General features: G+C 38.7%; 1 protein-coding gene across 5 annotated transcripts in view; it reads left to right on the top strand.

The window, feature by feature from the left end:
• The window catches only part of MPPED1 (metallophosphoesterase domain containing 1), a 94,736-nt gene that overhangs the window by 11,019 nt on the left and 57,082 nt on the right, over positions 1 to 26,635 (top strand). For 2 of the 5 annotated variants that reach the window (XM_084636480.1, XM_084636479.1), the window contains exons 1-4: positions 686 to 804; positions 3,330 to 3,605; positions 9,036 to 9,217; positions 25,853 to 26,078. In XM_084636480.1, coding sequence (XP_084492606.1) covers positions 3,454 to 3,605; positions 9,036 to 9,217; positions 25,853 to 26,078 — 560 coding nt within the window. In that variant the 5' untranslated portion in view covers positions 686 to 804; positions 3,330 to 3,453. Of the gene's footprint in view, positions 1 to 262; positions 374 to 685; positions 805 to 3,329; positions 3,606 to 9,035; positions 9,218 to 25,852; positions 26,079 to 26,635 lie in introns of those variants that run through there. The other 3 variants (XM_084636483.1, XM_084636481.1, XM_084636482.1) reach the window with 2 other exon arrangements.

The raw sequence follows: 26,635 nt of genomic DNA, 5'->3' as shown, positions 1-26,635 counted from the left end.
TCTGTATCTCCCTGGCAGCCATCCCATAGCTCCATAAGTCTGGGGGAAGAGAGTGGTTAGCATGTGTTGATGTGAGGATTTGAGTCTTAGTGCTGTATGTTAGTAGTGTTGGGCATGTGATTTTAAAACTTACATGGTACAGCTGCAGGTAATTATTTTCCTACTGCATGTCACACCCTGTTCTGGGTTATGGGGGAAATTTCAAATTATTTTTAAAAAATCTTAAGGAATGTTGCAAAGGAAAATAAGGGGGAGTGACTAGTGTCAGTTTGGATAGCAGTCAGGCTGGAGGGAGACAGCTTGTTCTATCAGTCACCAAGAATGTTAGCAACCAGCCAGCCACTTATTCAGCAAGGCATCAAGAGAGTGAAAGGTAAGGATTAAAGACATTTGTGTATGTTGCTGACAGTAGCTTCATCTGTTGAATTAATATTGTTTGTTATGTACTGTGGTTATATTTTTCTGATTTCTGTTTAGGACTAGTTGTTCATGTGATTGCTAGCTATTTTTTTTTGAGGGTAAGATCCAGCTTTTTGGTTCCCTTTCCTATCCTGGACAATTTGTATGTCTCCAGGGTGGACAATGTATGGCTGTCACTTGGTAGAGGGCTCAGTAGTGCTATGAGAACACAGTTTTTTCCTCTCAAGTGAGACATACTGGCTTCTCATTTTCTGCCTGTTTACAGGGTGACCATCATGCTGAGTGTCTCTGGCTAGCATCCATGCAGGCTGGCTTAGTGCTGTGATTCACAGGCTCTCCCATGTGTGAAGACACTGGATCCTCACTTATGAAAACCCTTCTACAGTAAGTGCTATCAGAGCAGTATATTTGGTACACTTTTCTCAGTGTTTGGGAACAAAGTATAATGAATTCTACCAAAAGCAGCTAATGTTAGTGGAATTAGCAAGTGCTATTGTCCACCTTGTCCAGCGAGGAGGAAGTAGTTAATGCATCTAACTCAGAATGAGAATTCCTGATGTCTAGGACTGGTTCTGCCAATGATTCTCTATGTGACCTTAGGTAAATCATTCAGGCCAGGATTTTCAAAAATAGGAGCCTAAAGTTAAGCATATTTAGCCATATTTTCAAAAGTTCTGAGCACCCAGCAGCTCTCACTAAGGTCAGTGGAGCTTTTGGATGCTCAGCAATTTTCAGGATCAGGCAGGTACTTAAATATCGATTTAGGAGCCCAACTTTAGGCTCCTAATTTTGAAAATATTTGTCTCAGCTTCACTGTAACCTTGGGTTAGCCATTTGTAAAATGGGGGAAATTTTTACACACTGCACCAGGGTCTGGTTGAAACTTAATGCTTTATAAAATATTGCAAGACCCTTTTGTAGACACTTTGGAATTTCAAATTACTAACTGTGCTGAATTTAATTCTAAAAATCACCATTTATATTAGTTTACTTCAAACAGATGTCTGTTTATTCAGAGCAGCTGGTCCAATATAAAATCTCTGACTTTGACATGCATGGTCCATATGAACTTTTTTGAAAATGCACCATTTTGCATACAGTGCTTCTAGGACAAGACCTCATATCTGCCATTTTAATCTTTTAGGACTTGTTTATACTACTGGGACTCTACTAGCTGCCATAACCCCATAGTGTAGACACAGCCTACAGTGACAGGTAGCATTCTTCCATTGATCTAGTTGCATCTACACTAGGAGTTAGGTCAGCATAGCTATGGCGCTCAGGCGTGTGGATTTTTCCCTTTCTTGGGCAACGTAGCTAAGTCAGCCTAAATTTTAAGTGTAGGTCAGGCCTTATTTCTTAAGTCCAAAAATGTGTACTCTGTTATTCTTACAAGGATCATTCTTCTCTTCCCTCCTCCTGCTTTCAAGCGCTTCCATTCTGCTGCCTGCTCCATAACATGCACACAGCATCTGAGAGTGTTTAAAATCCAAAATTTGCTTGGCTATTTTTCTACTATTTCCTTACCACTCATTTCTAATGGAGTCAAGAAGAAATATGCTCTTTTTCTTAAATTCTCAGGCTATGTCCCTGTAGGTTGGTAATGACAGCAAGTTATCATTTTACAGCCATGTAATGAAATGAACTAGAGGTCTCATCCCAGTTTCACAGAAGACAAACTTCCACCTTACAAAAACTAATTCCAGATTTGGCACCCTGGTAGGCAGTCTTAATAGCTAGGCAAAGGACTGAGTGATTACCGACCATGAACTGCCTTCCTATCATGTTTGGAGGTGGTTCCATTAGAGTGGAACTGAGATACATTGACCATGTCTGTGAGATACTTGCAGAACCACTGCCCAGAGACTGTATATATTCAATGATAACTATTTTATAATGTGAATATGGTAAAATTAGTTCCTTTGAAACAAAGTATTTTTTCAATAAGTAAACAAAAACTAACAATTTCATAAAAGAGCCTTACTTTTATTACCAGTCATGAAATAGTTTATTAAAACTGGGAGAGGGGGGAAGGCGACGGGATAGACAAAAAGCTAATTTAATTTACTTTCTGCTATTTTCAGTGGTTACTTTTAGCATTTCAGTCAGTTTCACTTCCCAAACAATCATTGCTGTTGTTCTAGGGTTGGATACATAGTGAGGAGTATCCAAAATGGTTTCAATTGATTTTCTTTTTAAAACTTAATGAAAACATTTTTATTGGTATAAGGCTGTGAAACACCCCATTTTCCAATGAATCCTCTATTTGGGGCCTAAACTAACTCACAGTAGGATATGAGGTGTGATAGTGGAGCAGTAGCACTTTAAGCTTTCATATCTGCACTAGGAGACCCTTTAGAAATTATTACAAAGCCAGGCATAATATAATGAAATGTGAATGGGAAACCCATTTTGATACCCATTTCTTATCTCAAGGGAGCTTGACCACACGTACCTTTCATGAATGCCACAGCACTACTGAAAAACAGGCCTTAAACTGGTGATTTTTAATTAACTTAAAAATGTGTTGCATTTTAGTCATTCAGAGACAGTCAATTGAACATTTTTGAAGGGGGCTATGATATAAATATTCACTAATACAATGGCTGGGGGAGTAAATAATTGTGTTGACACAACCTTAAAATTGACATACCAATACTGCATGGTGCTAAATTTGTGTTTAAAAGTCTTAACTATTTGAACATGTTGCGCCATGTGTTCTTTTGCAAGTGTCCCTTCCCTGCAAACTCAGACTAAAATATATTCATCTAGTTACTGAGTTGGAAAGATTTGTAATGAGTTCTTTGAGCTGTAAATGTTCCCCCACGCCCTTTAAATCTTCATCTGACATTAAATAAAGCAAATACAAAACAGATTAACTGTCAAACGGTTATGCTCCATCTCTTCAGTCTGCTTTTAGGTTTCAGAAGGGGAGCACGTTGATGAGGTAAGGAGACAACATGGTCTTCTTCCGTCGATGTAGAAAGATAGCACAGATGATTGTCTGAAAAAGCTGTACTGCACAGTGCAAGCATGGCTTTCGCCCAGTCGCACATTATGGCCGCTAGAAGGCATCAACACAGTAGACTCATAATTGAAGTGGATGAGTACAGCTCAAACCCCACACAGGCGTTCACGTTCTACAACATTAACCAGGGACGTTTTCAGCCCCCACATGTGCAAATGTAAGTATTATAGTTTTGTTATTGCTCTAACACAGCCTTCAGAATTGTTATTGCCTTGTCAATGTCGTATTTGATGGACCAGTCAGAAAGAATTCAGAGAACAATGTTTTGCTGTCTTTCTAATAATAATTACTGATACAATTCAGTCCATTCGGGAAGTATAGGTACTTTTTTAAAGGATAGAAGAGGAATCACTATGCTAGCACAATTTGGCCTTTATAAAAAGAAAAAAACAACAAGGAATGTAATTAATCTAAGAGGTTTCATATAGATAATATTTTCCACAGTTTTAGAAGCATTCATCAGCTTTTTGAACTCGTATTCTCAACTTGAATCACATGTAAATAGCTGTTGAAATACCAAGACTGTATTCAGAATAAACATTCTCCTTTTGCTCGGTTAGCTGTATTACCGCTTTGTACTACCAAAAAGAAAAAAAAAGACAGCAACAAATAAAATAGTGCGGGTACCCATCCAACAGCCTACTTTAATACCAGTGTGTGAAAGATATGGAGTGCTTAAAGAGTAATTAAAATAATGTGTTTGTTTTTGACTTTTTATATATAATGATGACATCAGTAAAGTTAACTGTTCTAAATGGTGATTTACTTTTAATGTCAAGTGTAGGATCATAATTACAAAATAAAACCTGCCATAAAGTTGAGAGCCAGAAGGGAGAGCAAAACTGTTAAGCCATTACAAGTAAACTAAGTATATAAATCCATTGCAAAATATTTTATAGGAAATAAAAATGTAACGTATTTTATTCTATTCTTTAAAAAGAGAATCAATCTTATATTTTGATCAGAGAACTGATTTTCATTTAAAAAAAACTTTAGCAGGACTGAATAAATTGGCTTAGTTTCATCCACTACATTTAATACATTTTGGTGATTTCTAAACATAGGGAATGATTCATTTAAAAAAAAAAACGTGAGTGGATGGTATGTATCTTTTCATTGATATTTTACATGCAAATTGTGGTACAAATTGTACACCATAGAAAGGAAACCTGAAGGCTAATGTGGACACATGCCTGCATGTGGGCGGAGTTAGAATATAACTCTCTGGAGCAGGTTTTTGTTATATATGCCAATTACAGTAGGGTCCTGACCCCTAGCTGGGGCTTTTAGGTAGTGTCCCGATACAAATAACGAATAAAACAAATATAATATCTGCATCAGGGAACATCTTTTGTTTGCAGAGCTGGCAAATGGTAACAGAAAACAAAAACAAAAAAATTGATTCACAAATATTTTGGCAAACAGAAGTGCCAAGTTCAGATCTCTGAGATTTGTGGGGCATATTATTCATTATATGTGTGTATTCAGACAGCCGCTGGGCATTCATGAATACGTTTGCCAATCCCAAAAGTTGCGTATATGAGTTTTCGTCACAAAATTTGGGTTCGAAATTAGTTATTCATTATTGGCCATTTGCTACTCATTATTCTCTTGTTTAATGTTGCGGTCACCCAGCCAGTGAGTGAATACAATAGCATGTGACTTTGGTGATCCACCACACAACACAGTGAATACTCTAAAGGGAGCAGTTCACAAACAAGCCAGTCTCTGAAAATTGTTCCCCAAAAGTGTTCAACACTCATGAATAATTAATGCATTTGAAAAACGTTCATGCAAACCAGAAAATGTGCTAAGTTGTAACAAATAATATTTATAACAGTAGTTTGACCAACTCTATTTGTCTAGACAGTAGAAATCTTGAAGAATTTTTGTGAATACCTACAGTATTTATATTGTTCTTGGCTTTTACAAATTAACAGAATGGTGAGAAATGTAATGTTGCATCTCCTTTATGCCCTTAAATATTATGAGTGAAATCCTGGCCCCATTGAAATCAATAGTAGTTGTTCCATTGACTTCAGCAGGGTCAGGATTTCACCTTATTAGTGACTTATATGCTTCAAAATCCCTAGTTTAGTGATGTTGCAAGTAATAACAAATAAACCCAATATAAACTTACTCACCCCCAAACTTTCCATAAATGCTTTTCTCCTCAGTGCTTTTGGCTCTCCTCCAAAGCGCTTCTGACTTCAGCCTTACAGCTAGTACACAGTTTTTCTGGTGCTCAGTGCTGTCTTACACTCCCTGTCTTACCTTAACTACACCATCCAGGAGTATTCCCAACCTCTCACAGCATTTTCCTGGCTCCATCTTTGTCTTTCTTGTTCCTCCGTTGCGAGGTGCTTTGGATTGCTACAGTTGGCAAATGTATTTTATTATGATAATTGTCATCTACTGTTTGTTAAGCACTGATATTGCAATTAGAGCTGTAGAAGACATAAATCGTGACAGTCGTCCCCTGAAGATTTAAGGTCTTGATCCTGGCTGTATGCAGGCAAACCTCTGCTTCTGTATGAAACTTCTTTGAAGCCCTGTGTATATACCAACCTCCAGCAACAACTGTTGTCCTGAAATTTTAGCTTTGCTTTTCAATTTATATGCTATTTAAACAAAACATATAGATCGTAAGGGCCTCATTCTTCTCTTTCCCTTACTCACAGTGCAAACAGTTCATTGGACATCAGTGGGGCTACTCAGGGCGTCAGGTGTTGCTCAAGGACATCAGTCTCAGGCCTTAAGAAATTGTGTCCTACAATACAATTAAATGTGTTTATGTGAAACCTGACATACGTTTGCACTGTTGTACTGCAAAAGCAATTCACACATCCTTAATGTGTGCATATTTTTGTGACACTGTGATCTGTATTTCATTTATTTATCATATTTATTTATATCTGATACATTTTTTGGCCCTTTGTACAAGGTTTTAAAGCAATACATACCTTGGCTGACCAGTGTGAATCAGGAAAATGCTTCCCACAAAATAAAATTCTAAATTGTGCATAAGGAAAAGCGTACGTATTGCGTGCTGCATACCTTGCCGTTTTAAGTCTGTTGTGTTTTCATTCAACTTCAGAGGAGGACCATGTGAAATTTAGGTTATGATTTGATGCACAAGTTACTGCTGTTCACCTTGGCTTTGTTCCAGTGATAGGCAAGAGGGAAGAGGCATATTTAAGGGATGCACTTTATGACCTACACTGAAAACCCAGCAATGTAAATTCATATCAGCACATTTTATTTATTTTGTACAAATGCATGAGAACCCTGGGAAAGGTACATTATTTTTCTGGCTACCTTCTTCTGCAGTTCAGAAGTATCCATAATTTAAAACTGCATAACGGAGAGTTAGGGATGGGGAGAGCAAAAGTTTGGAAGTCAGGGATGTAAGACCTCAAGTTTCTGCTTTTGTGCATGTTTCATGCTCCAACTTTTGGCCTCGCTTCCGGTCACTTTTTGTTGAAAAATTGACAAGAGGTGTGAAACTTTAGGAAGCTTGGGCTTAATACTTCCTGCTGTACAGCATTCGAATTAAATAGTTATTACTCCCTGGATTTAGTAAAGTGGAAAAAAAAACTTTTGAAAAGTTATGACTTTTGCTAGAACCTGCCCATAGATGTAATGATTTTAAAAAAGACATACCCGCCCCCAAAAAAGTATAGAAAAATAGTATAACAAAGAGAATTTGCTCATACATTAGCTTTTTAATGTGTTTTATAAATGGTAAAGTGAGAATTTTTGTAAGTATTGTTTAATAATTTGAACAGGACTCTCTCTATTCCTGGTTGTCTCACTAATGTCTACTACTGACTACATGAACTTATCAGGTCACATAACATCCATGCCTCGGTTTGCTCATCTGTAAAATGGATATAATTCTTCTCTGTCCCATGTTGTGAAGATTAACTTATGTTTGTAAAACAATTTGAGATCCTCTGAAAGCTTTTCCCATAAACACCAAAGTGTTAGCATTAATAATGCTAACATTATTAGGGGGGATATGGTAGAGGTATATAAAATCATGAGTGGTGTGGTGAAAGTGAATAAGGAAAAGTTATTTACTTGCTCCCATAATATAAGAACTAGGGGCCACCAAATGAAATTAATGGGTAGCAGATTTAAAACAAATAAAAGGAAGTTCTTCACTCAGTGCACAGTCAACCTGTGGAACTCCTTGCCTGAGGAGGTTGTGAAGGCTAGGACTATAACAGGGTTTAAAAGAGAGCTGGATAAATTAATGGAGGTTAAGTCCATTAATGGCTATTAGCCAGGATGGGTAGGGAACGGTGTACCTAGCCTCTGTTTGTCAGAGGGTGGAGATGGATGGCAGGAGAGATATCACTAGATCATTACCTGTTAGGTTCACTCCCTCTGGGGCACCTGGCATTGGCCACTGTCGGTAGACAGGATACTGGGCTGGATGGACCTTTGGTCTGACCCAGTATGGCCATTCTTATGTTCTTATAATAATAAAGATCTATAACTTTAATTTTTCCTAATTAAATTTTTTAAATTGAGCCAAGAGGAAAGCAGATCAGATGGGGAAAGATCCAAATTATACATAACAATGAACTAAATTAATGTTCTTAGTCATTTAAGACAAATGTTTACAAAACTAAATTGTTCATATAAAACTATAATTCTGTCTGAGATTTTACTGATATTAATAAAGCTCTTGGATTTCTGTTTTTTTTCCACCAAAATTACCCCCACTGAAATTGCAGCTATGGTACAGTTACACATACATACTTCTATATATTGTAATGAAATGTGTTGAGGGTGAAGGAATTTAATGAGTTGCAAATAAGTATATTTCATGCAGCAGATTTGTGTTCTCTGCCTTCCTTACCTAAATCATGAGGCAGCTTCATAAAAGTGGGTCAAATCATTTCTTTTCCTCAGTTTTGAGTCTTGAAATTGGGCACTATACAATGCAGCACCACCCCTTACTGCATCTGATTTACTTAGTATAATTAAGCCCAGAGAGTTACCACAATTGTCCTGACAATAGTAAGGTTAGAATGTGCATTTGCAGCAGCTGTCAGTAGAGTTCTTATCTGCTGGTGCATTAACACACTGAACCATATCTCCAAAAATGCTTTAATTAAATTTGTTGGAATTTTATAACCTGCAGAAAAAATACGATTTGGAAAATGCATTTAAATGTATTTATATATGTGATAAAATGCTTCTCTCAATATAGTGTGCAATCTTATCTAAACGATGAACACAGGATGGTATTCTTATTTTGAAATTGGAAATGCCTTTGTTTTATTTGTAAGTGTCTGAAATATGACAATAACATTGAAACAATCCCTTTTCCATAATCTCTTTCAACTAATAGGTGTACCCAGACAATATTTAAAGCACTATGATGTGAACTCCAAAATTCTTACACCTCCTATTAATTCTGTGAGTTTCTTCTAATAAGTGACTTTCACCACACAGATCCAGAATACGTCATCTTTAGTAACACTGAAAACTGTATTGGAATTGCAAAGTAAATACTAAAAAGGTTATGTAGTCAACTCTATTTCATAACCTTCTCATGATGCGTTTCCCATAGGGTGGATCCTGTGCCCCATGATGCCCCCAAACCTCCAGGATATACCCGATTTGTCTGTATTTCTGACACTCACTCAAGAACTGATCCAATCCAAATGCCCTATGGAGATGTTTTAATACATGCTGGTGACTTCACTGAACTGGGACTTCCTAGCGAAGTTAAAAAATTCAATGAATGGTTAGGTAAGTATCAGATTAGCTGCCATTTTGGAAGTAAACGTGATTTAATGAATGTATTAACCCTCTCTGCCTCCTAGTAAAACATCGTGCACTCAGGAATGATGAATATTAATTTAGCTTTGTGTTTGAATGGTAATATTTAGAATTTGGATTTTTAAAAATATTATGCTCTTTCCAGCTGAGCAAATGAGATTCATGTTATCATTCATCCATTCTGCCTTTCTACTCTTAAGCGGGGGAAAATGTACAATAAACAACTTTTGGCACTAGTTGCAATTTAAGTCACTGGGCCTTTTATGATTTGCATAAGAACTCTTACATACATTGTTATGGCTTTCCCTCCCCATAAAAAGTTGTGGTGAGAAAAGCATTTGTCTGTTTAACCCTGGAGGCTGATAGTTTTTCTGTCTGAGGCTCAGCTGCACCGCAGCGATGAATTCTAAACAAAGCAAAACGCATGTCTGTGGTTGCTGTCTTGGATGTGGCAGACCAGATGTAGATGCCTTCTGTAGGAAACTGTTGGCATTGATCGCTGAAATTCCGTTCCACTGGGCAGGCAAGTGGTGATTTACATGCACTTCTACAATGTTATGTATGTGCTTAAAAAAAAAATTACAGTGGAAATTAGAGTTCGCTGCTTCCAGAGAAAATCATGGTCTGTGTTCCTCTTGTGCTGGTGCTCTGATTTAGCATAAACACGGATTTTTGTTTCTGATATTTATCAAAAAATTTTGGGTCGGGTGAGTGGCTTTAAAAAAAGTACATGAAGTACACATTTTAAGGGGCTGGGCTTTTTTCTTTAATTTATATTTTCCTGTGTTTTCCTGTCTTCGTAACTACTTACTATGGCATTTCCCACTGTGGGATTGGCTAGGAATCAGGCACAAAGCTGACAGAAGCAAGGAAACTGAGATGCAATAAGAAAAATGTCAGGCCTTTCTAGTTCAAAAAAATATTTACAAGCAAACCTGTACCCTAATTTTGGCAGGCTCATGCTAATATTGATTTGACTCTGGAAGCCCAATAATATGTCTAACAAAATAGTTAAGAAAAAAAAAGTTAACAATGCAGTAAGGTGGAAACATACACACAAAAGCATTGTCATTTGCAGTGAAATCTGTAACAGTACCTTCCACTCACTCTTTCTGTGCCCAGGCATTACAGGACAATAGGACACTCTTACAACACTAAGCAATGTTCAGTTCCACTCTGAGTCTTCACACTATATTGCAATAACGTACAAACGTTAGTGCACAAAAACCGTTCCAAACCCCATGTTTATCTGTTGTACACAAAATCAATATTTACCCAGTAGTGTGGAAGGGAAGCGATATTAGAGCATTGTTAGTCAGCAGAGAAAGGGACTGCATGTCTGAGTTGCTGCTGAGCTCCTGTCTACCTGACAGACTGCCTGGCCTCCTACATGATACTGCCCCAGCTGTGAACAGCAGAAGTCCTCAAGCTGAAATCCCCTCAGTTTATAGGTTATAGGTGAGGGAGTTGTTGGCAGAGCCTTCTTCATGATGGCCTCGTGAATGGAATTGTTTTTCTCCTTGCTCCAAAATAGTCTGAGAATTTGCTGATCATTAAGGCTTGCTGCCAGGCTGATCTCTCTGAATGGTCACTTGGAGAGGATTGAGGTGTGTGGGGCATGGGATTTCAAGCTATAGGGTTTTTTTGGAGGGTGGGGGGGGTTGGTTGTTGGATTCCTAAGGAGTGGTGCCCTTTTGTGTAGTCTGGTATGAGAATGTTTTGCTCGTTATGCTTATAATAGTTGTTTGTTGTTGAAGGGACTGGTGTTGTTTTTTCTGGATTTATATTTTAAATCTCTGTCAAGCTGTCTAGAGCATTTGAATAGGTGGGTGTTTCTATGTGTTTAATTTAAATAAATAAATAAAGTAAAAAACACATCCATTTTCTTTGAAAACCTGCTGTACTTTACCTTCCTTATTGACTAATGCATCTAGAACCATTAGAGCTTCTTCCATTCGCCAGCCACCTCCTTCTCTTCCTCTTCCCTCTTTGCCTGGGATCTTGCTAATTTTTCCCCCCCAAAAAATATAAAAAAATTGACACCATCTGGCAAGAGCGTTTACCCTCTCGGACATCCTTTCCTGCTCACTCCCAGACTGCATTCTCTCCTTCATCCTAGTCTCAGCTCTCCCTTTCCTCTCCCTTTACCTTCATTCTCTCTATTTTGGCTCTATCCCCTCAGCCTTCAAATATACGACAGTTTCCTCTATCCTTAGAAGGCCTTCCCTTGCTCACCTGCTTTTCAAACTACAGCCCCGTGTCCCACCTTCTCTTCATGTCCACATTTCTTGTGTGCGGTGCTGGCTGCCACTCTTCCATTTCTTCTTCCCTCATACTCTTTTGGATCCCTGGCATTTCGGTTTCTGCCTATATCCTCCTCTCAAGCTTTCCGAGATCACCTGACCAAATTCTGTGGCTGCTTCTCCATTTTCTCCACATCAAATTCAGGCTCCCTGTCTTTGATGTCAAGTATATTTTACTTTAAAAGCGCTGACTTTAATAGAACTTAAGCGAATGCTTAAAGTTGAACATGTGCTTAGGTGCTATGCAAAATAGGGCAGACCTAAAGCCCTTTCTCTCTTTCTTCAAGCTTGTTTTTTTTTCTTTTTCTGATACTGTTACCTCTGTTATTTTCCTCTCTTTGGCCCAGTCTCTTCCGTGAGCTCATTTTTCTTGAAACACTCTGAGCCCAAAGTGCATTTGGATTTCAGAAGGTTCCGAATTTGAAATACCGTAGATGGTGTCGTGGGGACACAAGACCATTGAGCTTTCGGATGCCATCATAAGGAATGGGTTGGAAGAAAACTTGAGATTATGCTATATTTTCAATGTGCCCCACACACTGATGTCACTTTAAGCATTTGAAAATAATCCAGAGCCCTTCTGCCTAGATATTATTCATCAATATATAATGCAGGATGGTTAAGTTGGATCTTATTCTTGAATACTGGGGACACGCTGTGCTGTGGTTATCCCCTGCACTCAGTCCTCTCACTATTTTTATTTTATTAATTTATTTTTATCTGGCACCCAAAAATGCATGAGGCGCTTTATAGAACAAACACAAAAACATCGTCTCTGTCCTAGTGCAGCCATCAAATTAGACGTGCAGCTCTCCCCCCCACCCATTGCATTCTTTAATGATGGTATTGGAAAAGATCTGTGTAGTTTGCTCCAGCCTGCATGAATATTTCCAAATGTTATATACTCCAAGGCTCTAGAGCACAACATGGCTCTGAGTTACACTTATGACATTTGAGCTAAATGTTCAATCTGACGCTCCAGTTCTACACCCACTTGTGTGAGTGTGTATGTGGAGCATTGTGATCTTGTGTGTAGACGCAGAAGATTATTTAATTATGCTGCACATTTTCTAATGTTCCTAGCTTCATTATTTCTGAATGAAATTACCTTAAATATGTCAAAGGCATTCTTCTTCTTTGAGGAATAAGTTCATGCCAAATTTGAAATAAAGCTTAGAGTTACAGTGCAAAAATGAAACACACCTGGAACATTTAATTGGTGACAACCGCCATTTTGTTCTTATTTTCAAATCTCAAAAATGGAGAAGCAGAATTTTATCAAACTTCTCAACACAAATTCACTTCAGGGCTGTGATTTCCCATATGAAATTTTACCACAAAGGGTCAAATTTTTCTCACTGAAAATTGACATTACCTGAAAATAGTTTTGGAATGAAAATGCCCATTTGAACAGAATTATACTAATATTCTACATTGCTATAATTATACACTGTTGATGATTGTTATAGCATTGCTGTTTATATAAAAATCAGCTAATTTTGATCACTAGTCAGTATCCCTGTTGTTTTAAGATACAAATCTTCATTAAAGAAAACAATCTTAGTGTCAGGTCCTTTCTAAAATGGAAACTTCTGCAGTGATGGTAGATGTTTTCCTTCTTGTTTTAACAGGTATATTTTAGGGTGCAGTAATAGTCATATTTAAGACAGCTTTAAGTGGTGGCAAAGAAGAAAGAAATTCATCCGTCTTGAGCAGCAAAAGAAATTAGAATTTACAAAGTGTACTCTTGCCATTTTGACCATCAGTAATTATACTATTTTTATGTTAATGTAGAAACCTCTTGAAAGGGGTGCTTAAGTACTAATTATCTATTTACAAAAGAATGGCTTTGGAAATGCAGTGAGAAACACTGAGCTGTATAGGGATTTAGAACAGATGTCATTTTAAAAAGACTAAGCATACCAAAAAAAAAAAGTTGGTTTTCATTGCACTTCTTTAACATACAGTATCCCAGATTCTTGGCTACAATTGAGGAGCACACAGCATAGGTCAGGAGAGAAGGGTGCAAAGATGAATTTATAGTCTCTCACAGGTCTGGGCTGCCTGTGCAGGGCCAGTCCTCTGGCCTAACTTAGGGCAGCCTGAGGACTTCTGTAAATTACATGAGCTGCCAGTAGCCTCAAGGGTCAACAAGGCAGTTGGGGATCACCAGAGTGTAAGGAAGCTGAGCTAGATCACTTTCTTCCACCCACACCTCCTGTCCTGGCAGTGGGGAGCATATGATGTAGGTGCTGCTATATTAGAGGATCTCCCCCGCTGCGCTAGTCATCCTCCCAAGGCTGGCTGCACCGACTTAGGGCCATTTGTACCACTGCAGTTTGAAATGTGGGTCAGTGTCCATTCCACAGCCGTGGTATTGCTAAAGTCAAAATTATGATTCCTCCTGTTGTAGGAACCGCGGAATGACTCCTATTTCCATAATACCCCAATGGCACGGCTTCCCCCTACCCCTTTTTGTCTAAAAATTAGTTCTATCATTACAAACTGTGGGTCTGATTCTGGCCTCATAAGTTTTACCCCAGTGTTTAACTGTTGGCTTTAGTGGAGTTTTTCTTGAAGGCAGTGGGGTCTGGAGACATAAAGGCAGGATTGGGAGGCAAGAGGTACAGAATCTAATTCTGACATGGCTGTGACCTTTGGCTAGTATTTTCACTAAGGGAGGTAGGCACCCAAATCCCATCCCATAGGAACTGGGCACCTAACTCCGTTAGACACCTTTGAAAATCACAGGCTCTGTCTTGTTCCCCATTTGTAAAATAGGGACAATAATACCTAGCCATATGCCTCACAGAGATGTTAATTAGTGACTGTTTATACAGTGCTTGGAACATATACCATAACGCATTATACATAAATGTAAAACATTATTATTTGTGGTGTGCATATACTGACATAGTACCAACCCCTTTGTAGTCTTCCCATTGAGAAGATGAGCTGTTGGGGACACTGAGGATTATTTTGCAGGATCTGAATTGGAGTCAGTATCAAGTTGTGATGAAATCCCTGTAGTAAGTGTGAAGTGATTTTTTTACTGTTACTTTTTTATACAGTTCTCTGTGTCCTGTCCTTTCTTTGTCCCTCAGATATATACGTTATTTTAAAAGGTAAAAAAAAAGTTCCTGTAGAATTTTTTCATCCCCATTAAGAATTTTTAAGGTTGTTTTTAATGGTAGAATCAGGAATAGAATTTCATACTATAGCTTAAATATAAAGAGAAAACTCTTACAGACTAAAATTCATCCAGTGGCTTAGGGGCTGAACTATGCTGCACAATGACTCCTGTACGCAGGAGGGCAGTACATTGGTTCTGCATAGACAGAGGTGGTTTAAAGCAGGAACAAAGGATCTGCAAATGAAGGTCCTAGACTAGAAGGCGATCCATTTTCCTTTAGAAATACATTTGTTCAATTACTGAACATGTAACAGAGTATCCTGGAATATATGCTTGAATATTAGCAGATTTTTTTTCTAACATATGTTCCTAGTTTTATTTATCTATATCTATGTATTTAAAGAATTCCCATTTTGCAAATGTAGCGGTGAAAAATAGTGTATTTATTTGTTATTTTAGTGTTTGATTTAATTGCTGACTTTTATGTTGCAGAAATGGCTAGATCTAACAGTTTACAAATGACTTAAGGAGGAGTGTTGATTTACAATGTTATTCAAGATTATACACCATACAAAAAAGTATGTTAATGTAAATTTCCCAGACATCAGCCAAGTGTTTAAACACAGAACTGTCAAAGAGATGCTAAAAAAGCAATCTGAGACTGTTATACAGTCTTTTTACTATATCACTCACTGCTATATTCTAAAAGGTTGAAATGAGAGGGGGGAAACATTAAGTGGGCATTTATATGATTGTCACTGCTTTTAGAGAATACTAAAAATGCTGCTTAGCACAATACCCAGAGACAAGCAAAGCACAGCTGCTGTTAGGAGTTTGCATATATCTTGTTGAAGTTGCATGGGGATGCAATTGTAAGTCTGTGTGTTTTGTTAAATAAAGTGGGTAAATGGTAAAGACTCCTTACTTTTTAGTACAAGAGAAGTCTGGAGTGTAAAAGGTATGCATTTGCTTTTGGATTATTTGCAGTATTTTATCTAATTTAAGAAGCAAAAAGCATTGCCAAAGGATGATTCACCTTTAAATACTTATACAAAGTCCATTTACAGATAACTCTGAGACAGTGAAATAGAAACTGAAAGTCCCAGGGTTTTTTAGTATTTTCTGATATGCAGTCTGTATTTCAAGTGACAGTGAACCTGCACTTCAGGTAATTCTTTAAAAATTATCTTCCCTATAAAAGGGGCCCACTGTGGTTTGAAAATTGGGAATTGCTATAATAATTTTGTATTGGCACATAAAAAATTTGAAGTTCAGTTGATTTCCTTAATTAGTAATCTACTGTAATGAAAGAAAGAAACAAAAATATTACTAGTTAAATATATATACACACACACAGTAGAACCTCAGAGTTACGAACACCAAAATTATGAACTGACCGGTCAACCATATACCTCATTTGGAACTGGAAATACATAATCAGGCAGCAGCAGAGACCGAAAAAAAAAAAAGCAGCAAATACAGTATAGTACTGCATTAAATGTAAACTATTAAAAAAGGGAAAGTTTGAAAAAGATTTGACAAGGAACGGAAACTGTTTCTTTGCTTGTTTCACTTAAATTGAAATGGTTAAAAGCAGCATTTTTCTTCTGCATAGTAAAGTTTCAAAGCTGTATTAAATCAATGTTCAGTTGTAAACTTTTGAAAGAACAATCACAATGTTTTGTTCAGAGTTATGAACATTTCAGAGTTACAAACAACCTCCATTCCTGAGGTGTTTGTAACTCTGAGGTTCTATTCTATTACCAAGGCTATTATATATTTTTTGCACTAAGTGAACAAAGAATAAGATACTTTTTGATGAACATTTGCCAGAACTGGAAAACAAGTGTATTTACTTGAGACAATGTGTAAAGGTCATTTGAGGGGTCCGGGGGGGGGGAGGGGGAGTGTGACCGTTTTTTTTCAACTACACATGAATCCAATAGGATCACCCAGATTTTTAAGTACCAAGTCCCCATAGTCTAATAGGAAAGTTTGTGGTAATATCTATTTATAAAAAGTTCTTCTCTTATAGAAGCTGCTTGGCTTAGGTCCAGGCCAGTGTTCCTCCAACATATTTTTGGGTGTAGGGGGGGAAGGAAGAAATGAGAAAAACAGGGAGGGAAAGAGAGGGGAGGAGGGGAATAGGGAACTGTTGAGTTCTTATCCCCACCATCAACTAGTGACATTGCAAGTGGCTGGGGGAAAAGGAAGAATTGAGCCCCACCTTCCAGGGTGGGAGGCCCTGGAAGTGGCCTGGGGAGAAGGTGCTCCAGAGCCCAGTAGCTGAAATTAGAACGGTTTGAAATTCAAAATTTCCATTTTACATAAAATTTCAACATTTCAGAATTTGTTTTAATTCCAAATTTGATTAAAACCAAATATTGTGGATATTTAGTGAACAGAAAATTCTGAAAAAAATTGTTTTGAAAATTTCATTTAAGAAAAAATTAAAAATTTAATTTCAAAACAAAATTTTGAATTTTTTCTTACATTTTTTTCCCAGTGGGAAATTTGTCAGAAATTAATATAATTTCACACACACAAGTTGGTTTAATTGAAACAGTATTTTCAGATGGAAAACTGTTTTGATAAAGGCCATGTTTATACGTACAGCACTGCCATGGGGGAGCTGAATCAATATAGCTGCGCTGCTGCAGCACGTGTGGTGAAGACGCTCTGTGCTGATAGAAGAGCGCTCTCCCACTGGCATAAAAAAACCACCTCCGCGAGAGGCAGAAGCTAAGTCAGCAGGAGCTCTTCCGCTGACATTGCGCTGTGTACACGAGCACTTATGCCGGTGTAACTTATGTTGCTCTGGGGGGTGAGGGGGAGGGTAGTTTATTCAGGCCCCTGAGTGATATAAATTATGCCAACATAGGCTGTACTGTAGACATAGCCTAAAATTTTGCTACCAGCTCTAGCTAGAATTTTCCCTGCACAGTATATTGTGTTTTCCAGCAGGGGGCAGCTACACATGTGCATCTTCGGGGGGAGTCTGAGAGTTTTGCAGACCAGAATAAGCAGTCATAAGAATATATAATTTCCCAAAATTCCAGACTTCCTTCTTTTCCTTTAGCATTAAATACATCTGTAAGCCACACCAGACATGTGTATGTTACGTTATGGCATTCCTGAATGGCATATCTGTTTCTTATGTGCTCTCAGATGCCTTATACTCTCAATGGGAGCTATAGTTTGTACTGGATCCATATGCAGAATTCCCATGAGAGCAGTATATGGTCTCAAATTTGTTTGCACACACACAGCTAGCTCCCTTTCCATCCCAGGTCTGCTGCTTCCCTGTTAGCAGAGCCAAACACTAATACCAATGTTTTTAAAAGCAACTAGGTATACGAGAAACTTTTACTGCACTAAAAGAAAAGGAGTACTTGTGGCACCTTAGAGACTAACCAATTTATTTGAGCACAAGCTTTCATGAGCTACAGCTCACTTTGTCGGATGCATACTGTGGAAACTGCAGAAGAAGTTATATACACAGAGAGCATGAAACAATACCTCCTCCCACCCTACTCTCCTGCTGGTAATAGCTTATCTAAAGTGATCACTCTCCTTATAATGTGTATGATAATCAAGTTGGGTCATTTCCAGCACAAATCCAGGTTTTCTCACCCTCAACCCCCCTCCCCCCCCCACAAACTCACTCTCCTGCTGGTAATAGCCCATCCAAAGTGACCACTCTCCTTACAATGTGTATGAAAATCAAGGTGGGCCATTTCCAGCACAAATCCAGGGTTTAACAAGAATGTTGGGGGGGGGGGGCAGGAAAAAACAAGGGTAAATAGGCTACCTTGCATAATGACTTAGCCACTCCCAGTCTCTATTTAAGCCTAAATTAATAGTGTCCAATTTGCAAATGAATTCCAATTCAGCAGTTTCTCGCTGGAGTCTGGATTTGAAGTTTTTTTGTTTTAAGATAGCGACCTTCATGTCTGTAATTGCGTGACCAGAGAGATTGAAGTGTTCTCCGACTGGTTTATGAATGTTATAATTCTTGACATCTGATTTGTGTCCATTTATTCTTTTACGTAGAGACTGTCCAGTTTGACCAATGTACATGGCAGAGGGGCATTGCTGGCACATGATGGCATATATCACATTGGTGGATGTGCAGGTGAACGAGCCTCTGATAGTGCGGCTGATGTTATTAGGCCCTGTGATGGTGTCCCCTGAATAGATATGTGGGCACAGTTGGCAACGGGCTTTGTTGCAAGGATAGGTTCCTGGGTTAGTGGTTCTGTTGTGTGGTATGTGGTTGTTGGTGAGTATTTGCTTCAGGTTGGGGGGCTGTCTGTAGGCAAGGACTGGCCTGTCTCCCAAGATTTGTGAGAGTGTTGGGTCATCCTTCAGGATAGGTTGTAGATCCTTAATAATGCGTTGGAGGGGTTTTAGTTGGGGGCTGAAGGTGACGGCTAGTGGCGTTGTGTCATTTTCTTTGTTAGGCCTGTCCTGTAGTAGGTGACTTCTGGGAACCCTTCTGGCTCAATCTGTTTCTTCACTTCCGCAGGTGGGTATTGTAGTTGTAAGAAAGCTTGACAGAGATCTTGTAGGTGTTTGTCTCTGTCTGAGGGGTTGGAGCAAATGCGGTTGTATCGCAGAGCTTGGCTGTAGACGATGGATCGTGTGGTGTGGTCAGGGTGAAAGCTGGAGGCATGTAGGTAGGAATAGCGGTCAGTAGGTTTCCGGTATAGGGTGGTGTTTATGTGACCATTGTTTATTAGCACTGTAGTGTCCAGGAAGTGGATCTCTTGTGTGGACTGGACCAGGCTGAGGTTGATGGTGGGATGGAAATTGTTGAAATCATGGTGGAATTCCTCAAGGGCTTCTTTTCCATGGGTCCAGATGATGAAGATGTCATCAATATAGCGCAAGTAGAGTAGGGGCATTAGGGGACGAGAGCTGAGGAAGCGTTGTTCTAAATCAACCATAAAAGTGTTGGCATACTGTGGGGCCATGCGGGTACCCATAGCAGTGCCGCTGAACTGAAGGTATACATTGTCCCCAAATGTAAAATAGTTATGGGTAAGGACAAAGTCACAAAGTTCAGCCACCAGGTTAGCTGTGACATTATCGGGGATAGTGTTCTTGACGGCTTGTAGTCCATCTTTGTGTGGAATGTTGGTGTAGAGGGCTTCTACATCCATACTGGCCAGGATGGTGTTATCAGGAAGATCACCGATGGATTGTAGTTTCCTCAGGAAGTCAGTGGTGTCTCGAAGGTAGCTGGGAGTGCTGGTAGTGTAGGGCCTGAGGAGGGAGTCTACATAGCCAGACAATCCTGCTGTCATGGTGCCAAAGCCTGAGATGATGGGGCGCCCAGGATTTCCAGGTTTATGGATCTTAGGTAGTAGATAGAATGTCCCAGGTCGGGGTTCCAGGGGTGTGTCTGTGCAGATTTGATCTTGTGCTTTTTCAGGAAGTTTCTTGAGCAAATGCTGCAGTTGCTTTTGGTAACTCTCAGTGGGATCATAGGGTAATGGCTTGTAGAAGGTGGTGTTGGAGAGCTGCCGAGCAGCCTCTTGTTCATATTCCGACCTATTCATGATGACAACAGCACCTCCTTTGATTATCATACACATTGTAAAGAGAGTGGTCACGTTGGATGGGCTATTACCAGCAGGAGAGTGAGTTTGTGTGTGGGGGGACAGAGGGTGAGAAAACCTGGATTTGTGCTGGAAATGGCCCACTTGATTATCATACACATTATAAGGAGAGTGATCACTTTAGATAAGCTATTACCAGCAGGAGAGTGGGGTGGGAGGAGGTATTGTTTCATGGTCTCTGTGTATATAATGTCTTCTGCAGTTTCCACAGTATGCATCCGATGAAGTGAGCTGTAGCTCACAAAAGCTTATGCTCAAATAAATTGGTTAGTCTCTAAGGTGCCACAAGTACTCCTTTTCTTTTTGCGAATACAGACTAACACGGCTGTTACTCTGAAACCTGTCATTACTGCACTAAGTAGAATGTATAATTTCTTCCTATTAAATTGCTTCTCTGCAGTGGAGTTATTTTGTTAGAGAATACATTCAATGACAATAACTTTTCAACGTGCTTTCCTCAAATGTTGCATCTCTGATTGTGACATTAATATAAACTCATTTACATCAGTTATTGGTGAAAATAGTAAAAAGGCTGTGTAATGACATAATGAATCAGGTTCTGCCGCATCGTGGGGGGATCGACTGGAGGACCTCTTGAAATCCCTTCCACCCCTACGTTGCTATGATTCATCAAAGCTTTTAAAATTTCAGAAAATTCCATGCAGAATTGTCAATATATTTAAGATAAAGATTAATTTCCAAATGATCTGTTGGTCAAATGAGAAATAGTACTCATAATTTTCAGTAGGAATTATTCTGATTATCAGCATTTCAGGTTTTTAAAAATTCTTTCTTTGTTGTTTTTCAGATAACCCTCATATATAATATATAACTACATAAAAATAACAACAGTCCAGGAAAATAACCATGTAACAAAAAATCCATCCAAAGATTTTAGGGGCTTGCTTCAGGATAATCTAAGTACTAAACATATGTAGGCAAGAAAGTTGCCGATTTAATGTAATGGTTACTGTGTAAATATATTGCACATGAGTGATCTTTGATGTTTGCCAAGAGCTCAGACTTGCAGTATAGGGCATTCAAGAGGCACTCAGTACGTCACAGGGTTGAGGTCATGTTGCCTGATTCTGTTCCTACTAAAATCAATGGGCATTTTGCCATTGACTTCGAAGATAGGAGCATCAGACCCACAGGGCAGAGAAATTCGTACAGTGCTCTGAAAATAGCATAGGGCTGTGAGAAAATCTCTGTATCTGCAGTAAACTGAGCACTGTTGTGTAGTGAGCATGATAAGATCAAGGCAGAAAGGAACCACAGTAATAAAGTACCATATTCTGCAGCCCTGAGAATGGTCCAGTGCTTCTGTTTGTCGCAGATTATATCCACATTCCTATGGATTCAACCCTAATCAATCAGATACAAATTAAGACCCTGATTTTTTCAAAGACTTATGCATGTACTTAAATTTACACCTTGTGAGTAGTCAGTATGACAAGTTAAGCATGTTCATAAGTCTTTGCAGGATCAGAATTTAAAGATTTTGTTAGAAGGTAACAAAAATGTGGAAAAAAAAACTGCCAAAAATCAGCTATTTTTGCTGTTTTCTAAACAATGGCCCTCTTAATTTAAGTGAAAAGAGGGTTTGAAGGGTGCCGGGGCAGTGAGGTGGAGATAAGCAGGGGAAATAGATTTAGCAAGTTCCAGCTTGGTATGGAATGAAAGAAAGAAAGAAAGCTGAGCTGCAAACTCATCAAAAACAGAGCTGTTAATTGAAAAGCTGACAGACCTGTAACTACAGCAGAGCTTCTGGCCGCCACTATAATAAATGTAACTGTACGTTTAGAGTAATTTGCTAATTTGCCTAAGTAACACCCACAGACAGCAACATGACATAAATACATTAGCGGAAGCAACAACTATAACCAGCTCATACAGATTCTTGGCTAGTAGATGGATGGATCAGATGAGCTGGAAAAGAGTTAGAAAATAGAATAGAAATGGAATTGTTAACAAAACTATGGCATGCAATTTTTTCGATATTTGTCAAAGGCAATGGTATTGCTGTATCATACTTGTGAATGCCTAGACATACTGTAATACTTATGTTACATTGTCAGCCTATGTGTGAATGTGATATATGGACATGTGTTAGACATTCTGCAGAATGTTAAGCGCTTCAGATTTGGAAATAAAAATATTTTAATTTCAAAAAATGCTTAAAATAACTAATTGACTCTCCAGCATTCGTCATCTAAATGTACCAGAAAATCATAAATCAGAAAACTGTTTCTGCTAAGGAATCTGCCATTGGGGAATTGCATTTATGGTCCACAGGAAAGAATTGAATATTGGTATAATATTAACATAAAAACAGAGTACAAAACTTATTCTTAATGTTAGCTCAGCATTCCAAAATGTACCGAAACTCAACATCCTGGTATCCTATTTTTAAATTTGCCCAAAGAAACAGGTGATACTAAGTGTAAATGCTGATTTTTCTTAAAAAAATAAAATAAAAATCCTATTGGTAATGGGCTATTGACTCAGAGCAGAAGTTCAATAGGAGCATGCCATCAGTATGATGTGTAGCTGTGTTGGCTATGGGTATTTGAACATGGTGAGCCTCCTCCGTATGTTTTCACTGCTATTTCCTGCACTAAGGAGCAAATCCTGCTCCCAGTACCGTGTTTATGGAAGGCTATGCTGCAGAACTGGTACAGCTCTGCTGTTCAGGCTTGAAGAGTCGGCACATAAGGTGTACATGCCATAGCTCTGTGGGACACCCAGCATATCACTATGAAGTAAGAATGTATCATCTCATAGGTGAGGGGATGATGGATCTGCCATTGGTCATCAGGTAGTGCACTGTTTCTGGTCATCTCCCTCTCCCTCCCTGCTGATATAGCTCAGAGGCTGGTATTGCAGCCACGGAGCAGCTTCACTGTCAGTCCATGACCTGGAGGGGAAGAATCTTTCTATCCCTAATCTCTGAGGTGACGCTTTGTGTTCAGGAGTGGACTTGTGGCTATAAGTGCTTATTTCACCCAGTGCATCCACCCCACTTCAGTGCCTGTGTAGATAGGGCAAGCATATGGGATATGTTCTGCAGGGTACTCATGTGTGCATTTGTGCTTACAGAGCACTCAGTGTTGCATTATTTTCTAGCGCCTCTTCTGTGTTTTGCTAGCATCCTTATATTGCTGGTGTGATGGTGCTGCCTGTGGGAGCCAGCTGAGGTCACTCAATCAGGGTGAACTGCAAACAGAACAGGGCAAACAAATCCCAAACGCTGGTGGATATTCCAATACTTAGATTTACCAAGCCAGAACAAAACAGCTTCTATAGCACCTCCCTGGTTACTCAGAACTCCAAATAATGCAGTTCCCTTAAAGTACCCAGCCTCAGGCCTCCATCCAGACACACATGTCAAACATATGATGATAAATTCTGAAAATCTTATTTCATTATATAAAAGAAAAGATTCTCCTGACCCCAAAGGACCAAGCCCCAGACCCAGGTCAAATAATAACTTAGATCTTACCCCAAATACATGCTTATAGTCAATTCTTATTGACTAAACTAAAATTTATGAAAAAAGAAAAGAGAGAGTGTGTTGGTTAAAAGATCAATGTACATACAGACTTGAGCTCAATTCTTGAGGTTCAGATACATAGCAGAGATGAGCTTGTAGTTGCCAAAAGTCCTTTTAGAAATAGTCGATAGGTGACAGTTTAATGTCCATATTCAGGGTGACTCCAGTCAGTGACTGGGGATCTCAATCCTTATGGCTTAAGGTTTCCCCCTCTTGAAACCCAAAGCAGATTTGAGATGAAGAAGGATCGTGTCCCAAGGTTTTTATACATTTCCAGCAGCCTTTTGGCCTTAGAATACAGTAGGCTTGACTTTCCTTCTTCCAAACATCCTGGCAATTAGCACAGGATAATTTATCCATTAAACAGTTTGGATACAGCTTATCACAACCTTCAAAGAGACATAGACAATAATAAGTCCCATAAAGAGAAGGAGTACTTGTGGCACCTTAGAGACTAACAGATTTATTTGAGCATGTAGCTCACGAAAGTTTATGCTCAAATAAATTTGTTAGTCTCTAAGGTGCCACAAGTACTCCTTTTCTTTTTGCGAATACAGACTAACACGGCTGCTACTCTGAAATAAATTCCATGTGGACGCATTTTATTCCTCAGTCCTACCCATGCCAACTTTTATGCCACTTTATTTAGACGTGGTGATTTGTATCACCCGTTACTCTTGGTCTGAACTGGGCTCAGAGTTATCAGTGAAGTTTTAAATAATGTTACCTTGTCAGATTTTTTTGGGGATTAAAAACCACTAGGTTTCTGTGGATTTAGTTAACTACCATGCATTTGCAGTGAAGTCATCCCCTCCCCCCAAAACTACCGTCACTAGCAGAAAAGCAATGTTAGGTCCTGCCCATATTCTGGCTGGAAGCAGCCTTATTCAGTGTTTTCCTCTTCCTTATGTATCTTTTAGTCTCCTCTCTGTCCTCTGTAGACACATTCCAAAGGTTTGTGTTAGGGTCCCTGAGGTGGTCCTTGCTTTCAAGTACAGGGTCCAGCTGATAATCACTTGGAGTCAGGTAGGAATTTTTCTGTTGTAGTGCGGCTGCTCAGGAGTGTTTGTGTGAGAGAGTGTTTGTGGGCAGAGGAATTAGGGGTTCTTGCTGTCCTGTGGTATATGCTGTAAGGATCAGCACTCAGAGCTAGTTGCAGAGGATAATATTGAACACTCTTCACTGTGTATGAGGAGTTCACTGCTTTGACTGATATCTTGTTAGCATTCTTCATTTGCAAGCACTCACAAAATTTTCCTAGTAGGCAGAAGTTTTCTACGTTACATTGATCTTAGCTTTTTGCAATTTTATTGTTGCAGCTTTGAGGGCAAGTGTCCCCCCTGTGGTTGTTTTAACCCCTTTCCCAAAACTTGGACAGAGGTTTGAAAATGGGTAGGGCTAAAAGCTATGGGGGAAGGCAAATCAGACACAGATACAAAGGATCCCAATAGGTAAGCCTGAGCCCTATCTTGGTTGAAGGTTTGGCTTCTGGATTGTGGCAAAGGAGGTCTATTAGTCTGGCAGAAGCTTTGGACATGTAAGGCCTCTTTACCATGAAATGATATTTAAGAATTAGCAGGTTGCAGGAAATTTAGAGGTGGTGTTTTTTTAATAAGGATTATGATCAGTGGCTTTTATACCCACACACTTGTCTGAGAGTTTTATTGTGATCATGACAAGTGGAAGCTGTAACCAATGGTAAGTAAATACCGTGCATAGGTATGCATAATTTTTAAAAAATATTAAAGAGTTAAGGCAGAGTCATCACACTACTTCCATGTATATTAAGAGTCAAATTCTGCTATTGGAAAGGTGCATGTCACTACCATTGAAGTCAATGGTAGTTATGTTCACACATCTCAGGGCAGAATTTGGTTGTTTCAGATGTGTAAGAATGTTGTGTGGTACTGTTTTGTGTGTGTTTGTTTCTTTTATTCAGTTTTCAGAAACTGAAATATAACTGAGGTTTGTTGTTGTTTTTCACTATTTTAGGTAGCCTGCCATATGAATACAAGATTGTGATAGCAGGAAATCATGAATTGACCTTTGACCAAGAGTTCATGGCAGACTTAATCAAGCAGGACTTTTACTATTTTCCCTCTGTGTCTAAGCTGAAACCAGAGAGCTATGAAAATGTGCAGTCTCTTCTAACAAATTGCATCTATCTTCAAGATTCTGAAGTGACGGTGAGGGGGTTCAGAATATATGGATCTCCTTGGTAAGCAGCTCTTTAACATAAATAAATAAAATTATAGCATTGATTACTACCACACCAGCCATTTCATGCCCTTCAGTCATATTTGGATTAGTGTGTGAATAAAAGAGTAATATTCAGTTTTATAAACTTTTTTATTTTTTTGTAGCTCATCTTTCCTTTGGCAAAATATCTGACTATAAGAGTATGTGGATCATTAAATCAATGAGACAAAGATAAGATAATGTATCCTTTAGACACTCATTCAAGAGCGAGCCATTTAAATATTCCATATAGCTTTAACTTGGTATGTGGAAAGAATATACAATTTAACAAGTTTACATTATTACAGTTTAATTTGAGTGCATTGCAAATATGTCTTTTGAGTTTTTCCTTTGATATTGAAAGCTCACTATTTTAGATATATTGTCATTCAGTGAAGAGAAAATATATTATTTCTTTTTCTCTCTCTCTTAGTTTACTATGAGTTGCTCATAATGTTATTTATGTTATAACATCCTCAGAATGTTATTTTCTTTTATATATTAATACCCTTCATCAAGATGCAGTTTAGGTTCTGG

Source organism: Lepidochelys olivacea, assembly GCF_965140295.1.
Source record: "Lepidochelys olivacea isolate rLepOli2 genome assembly, chromosome: 1".
NCBI lineage: Eukaryota > Metazoa > Chordata > Testudines > Cheloniidae > Lepidochelys > Lepidochelys olivacea.
Note: the sequence above shows the minus strand (reverse complement) of the source record. Positions and strands in the feature narration are given on the sequence as shown.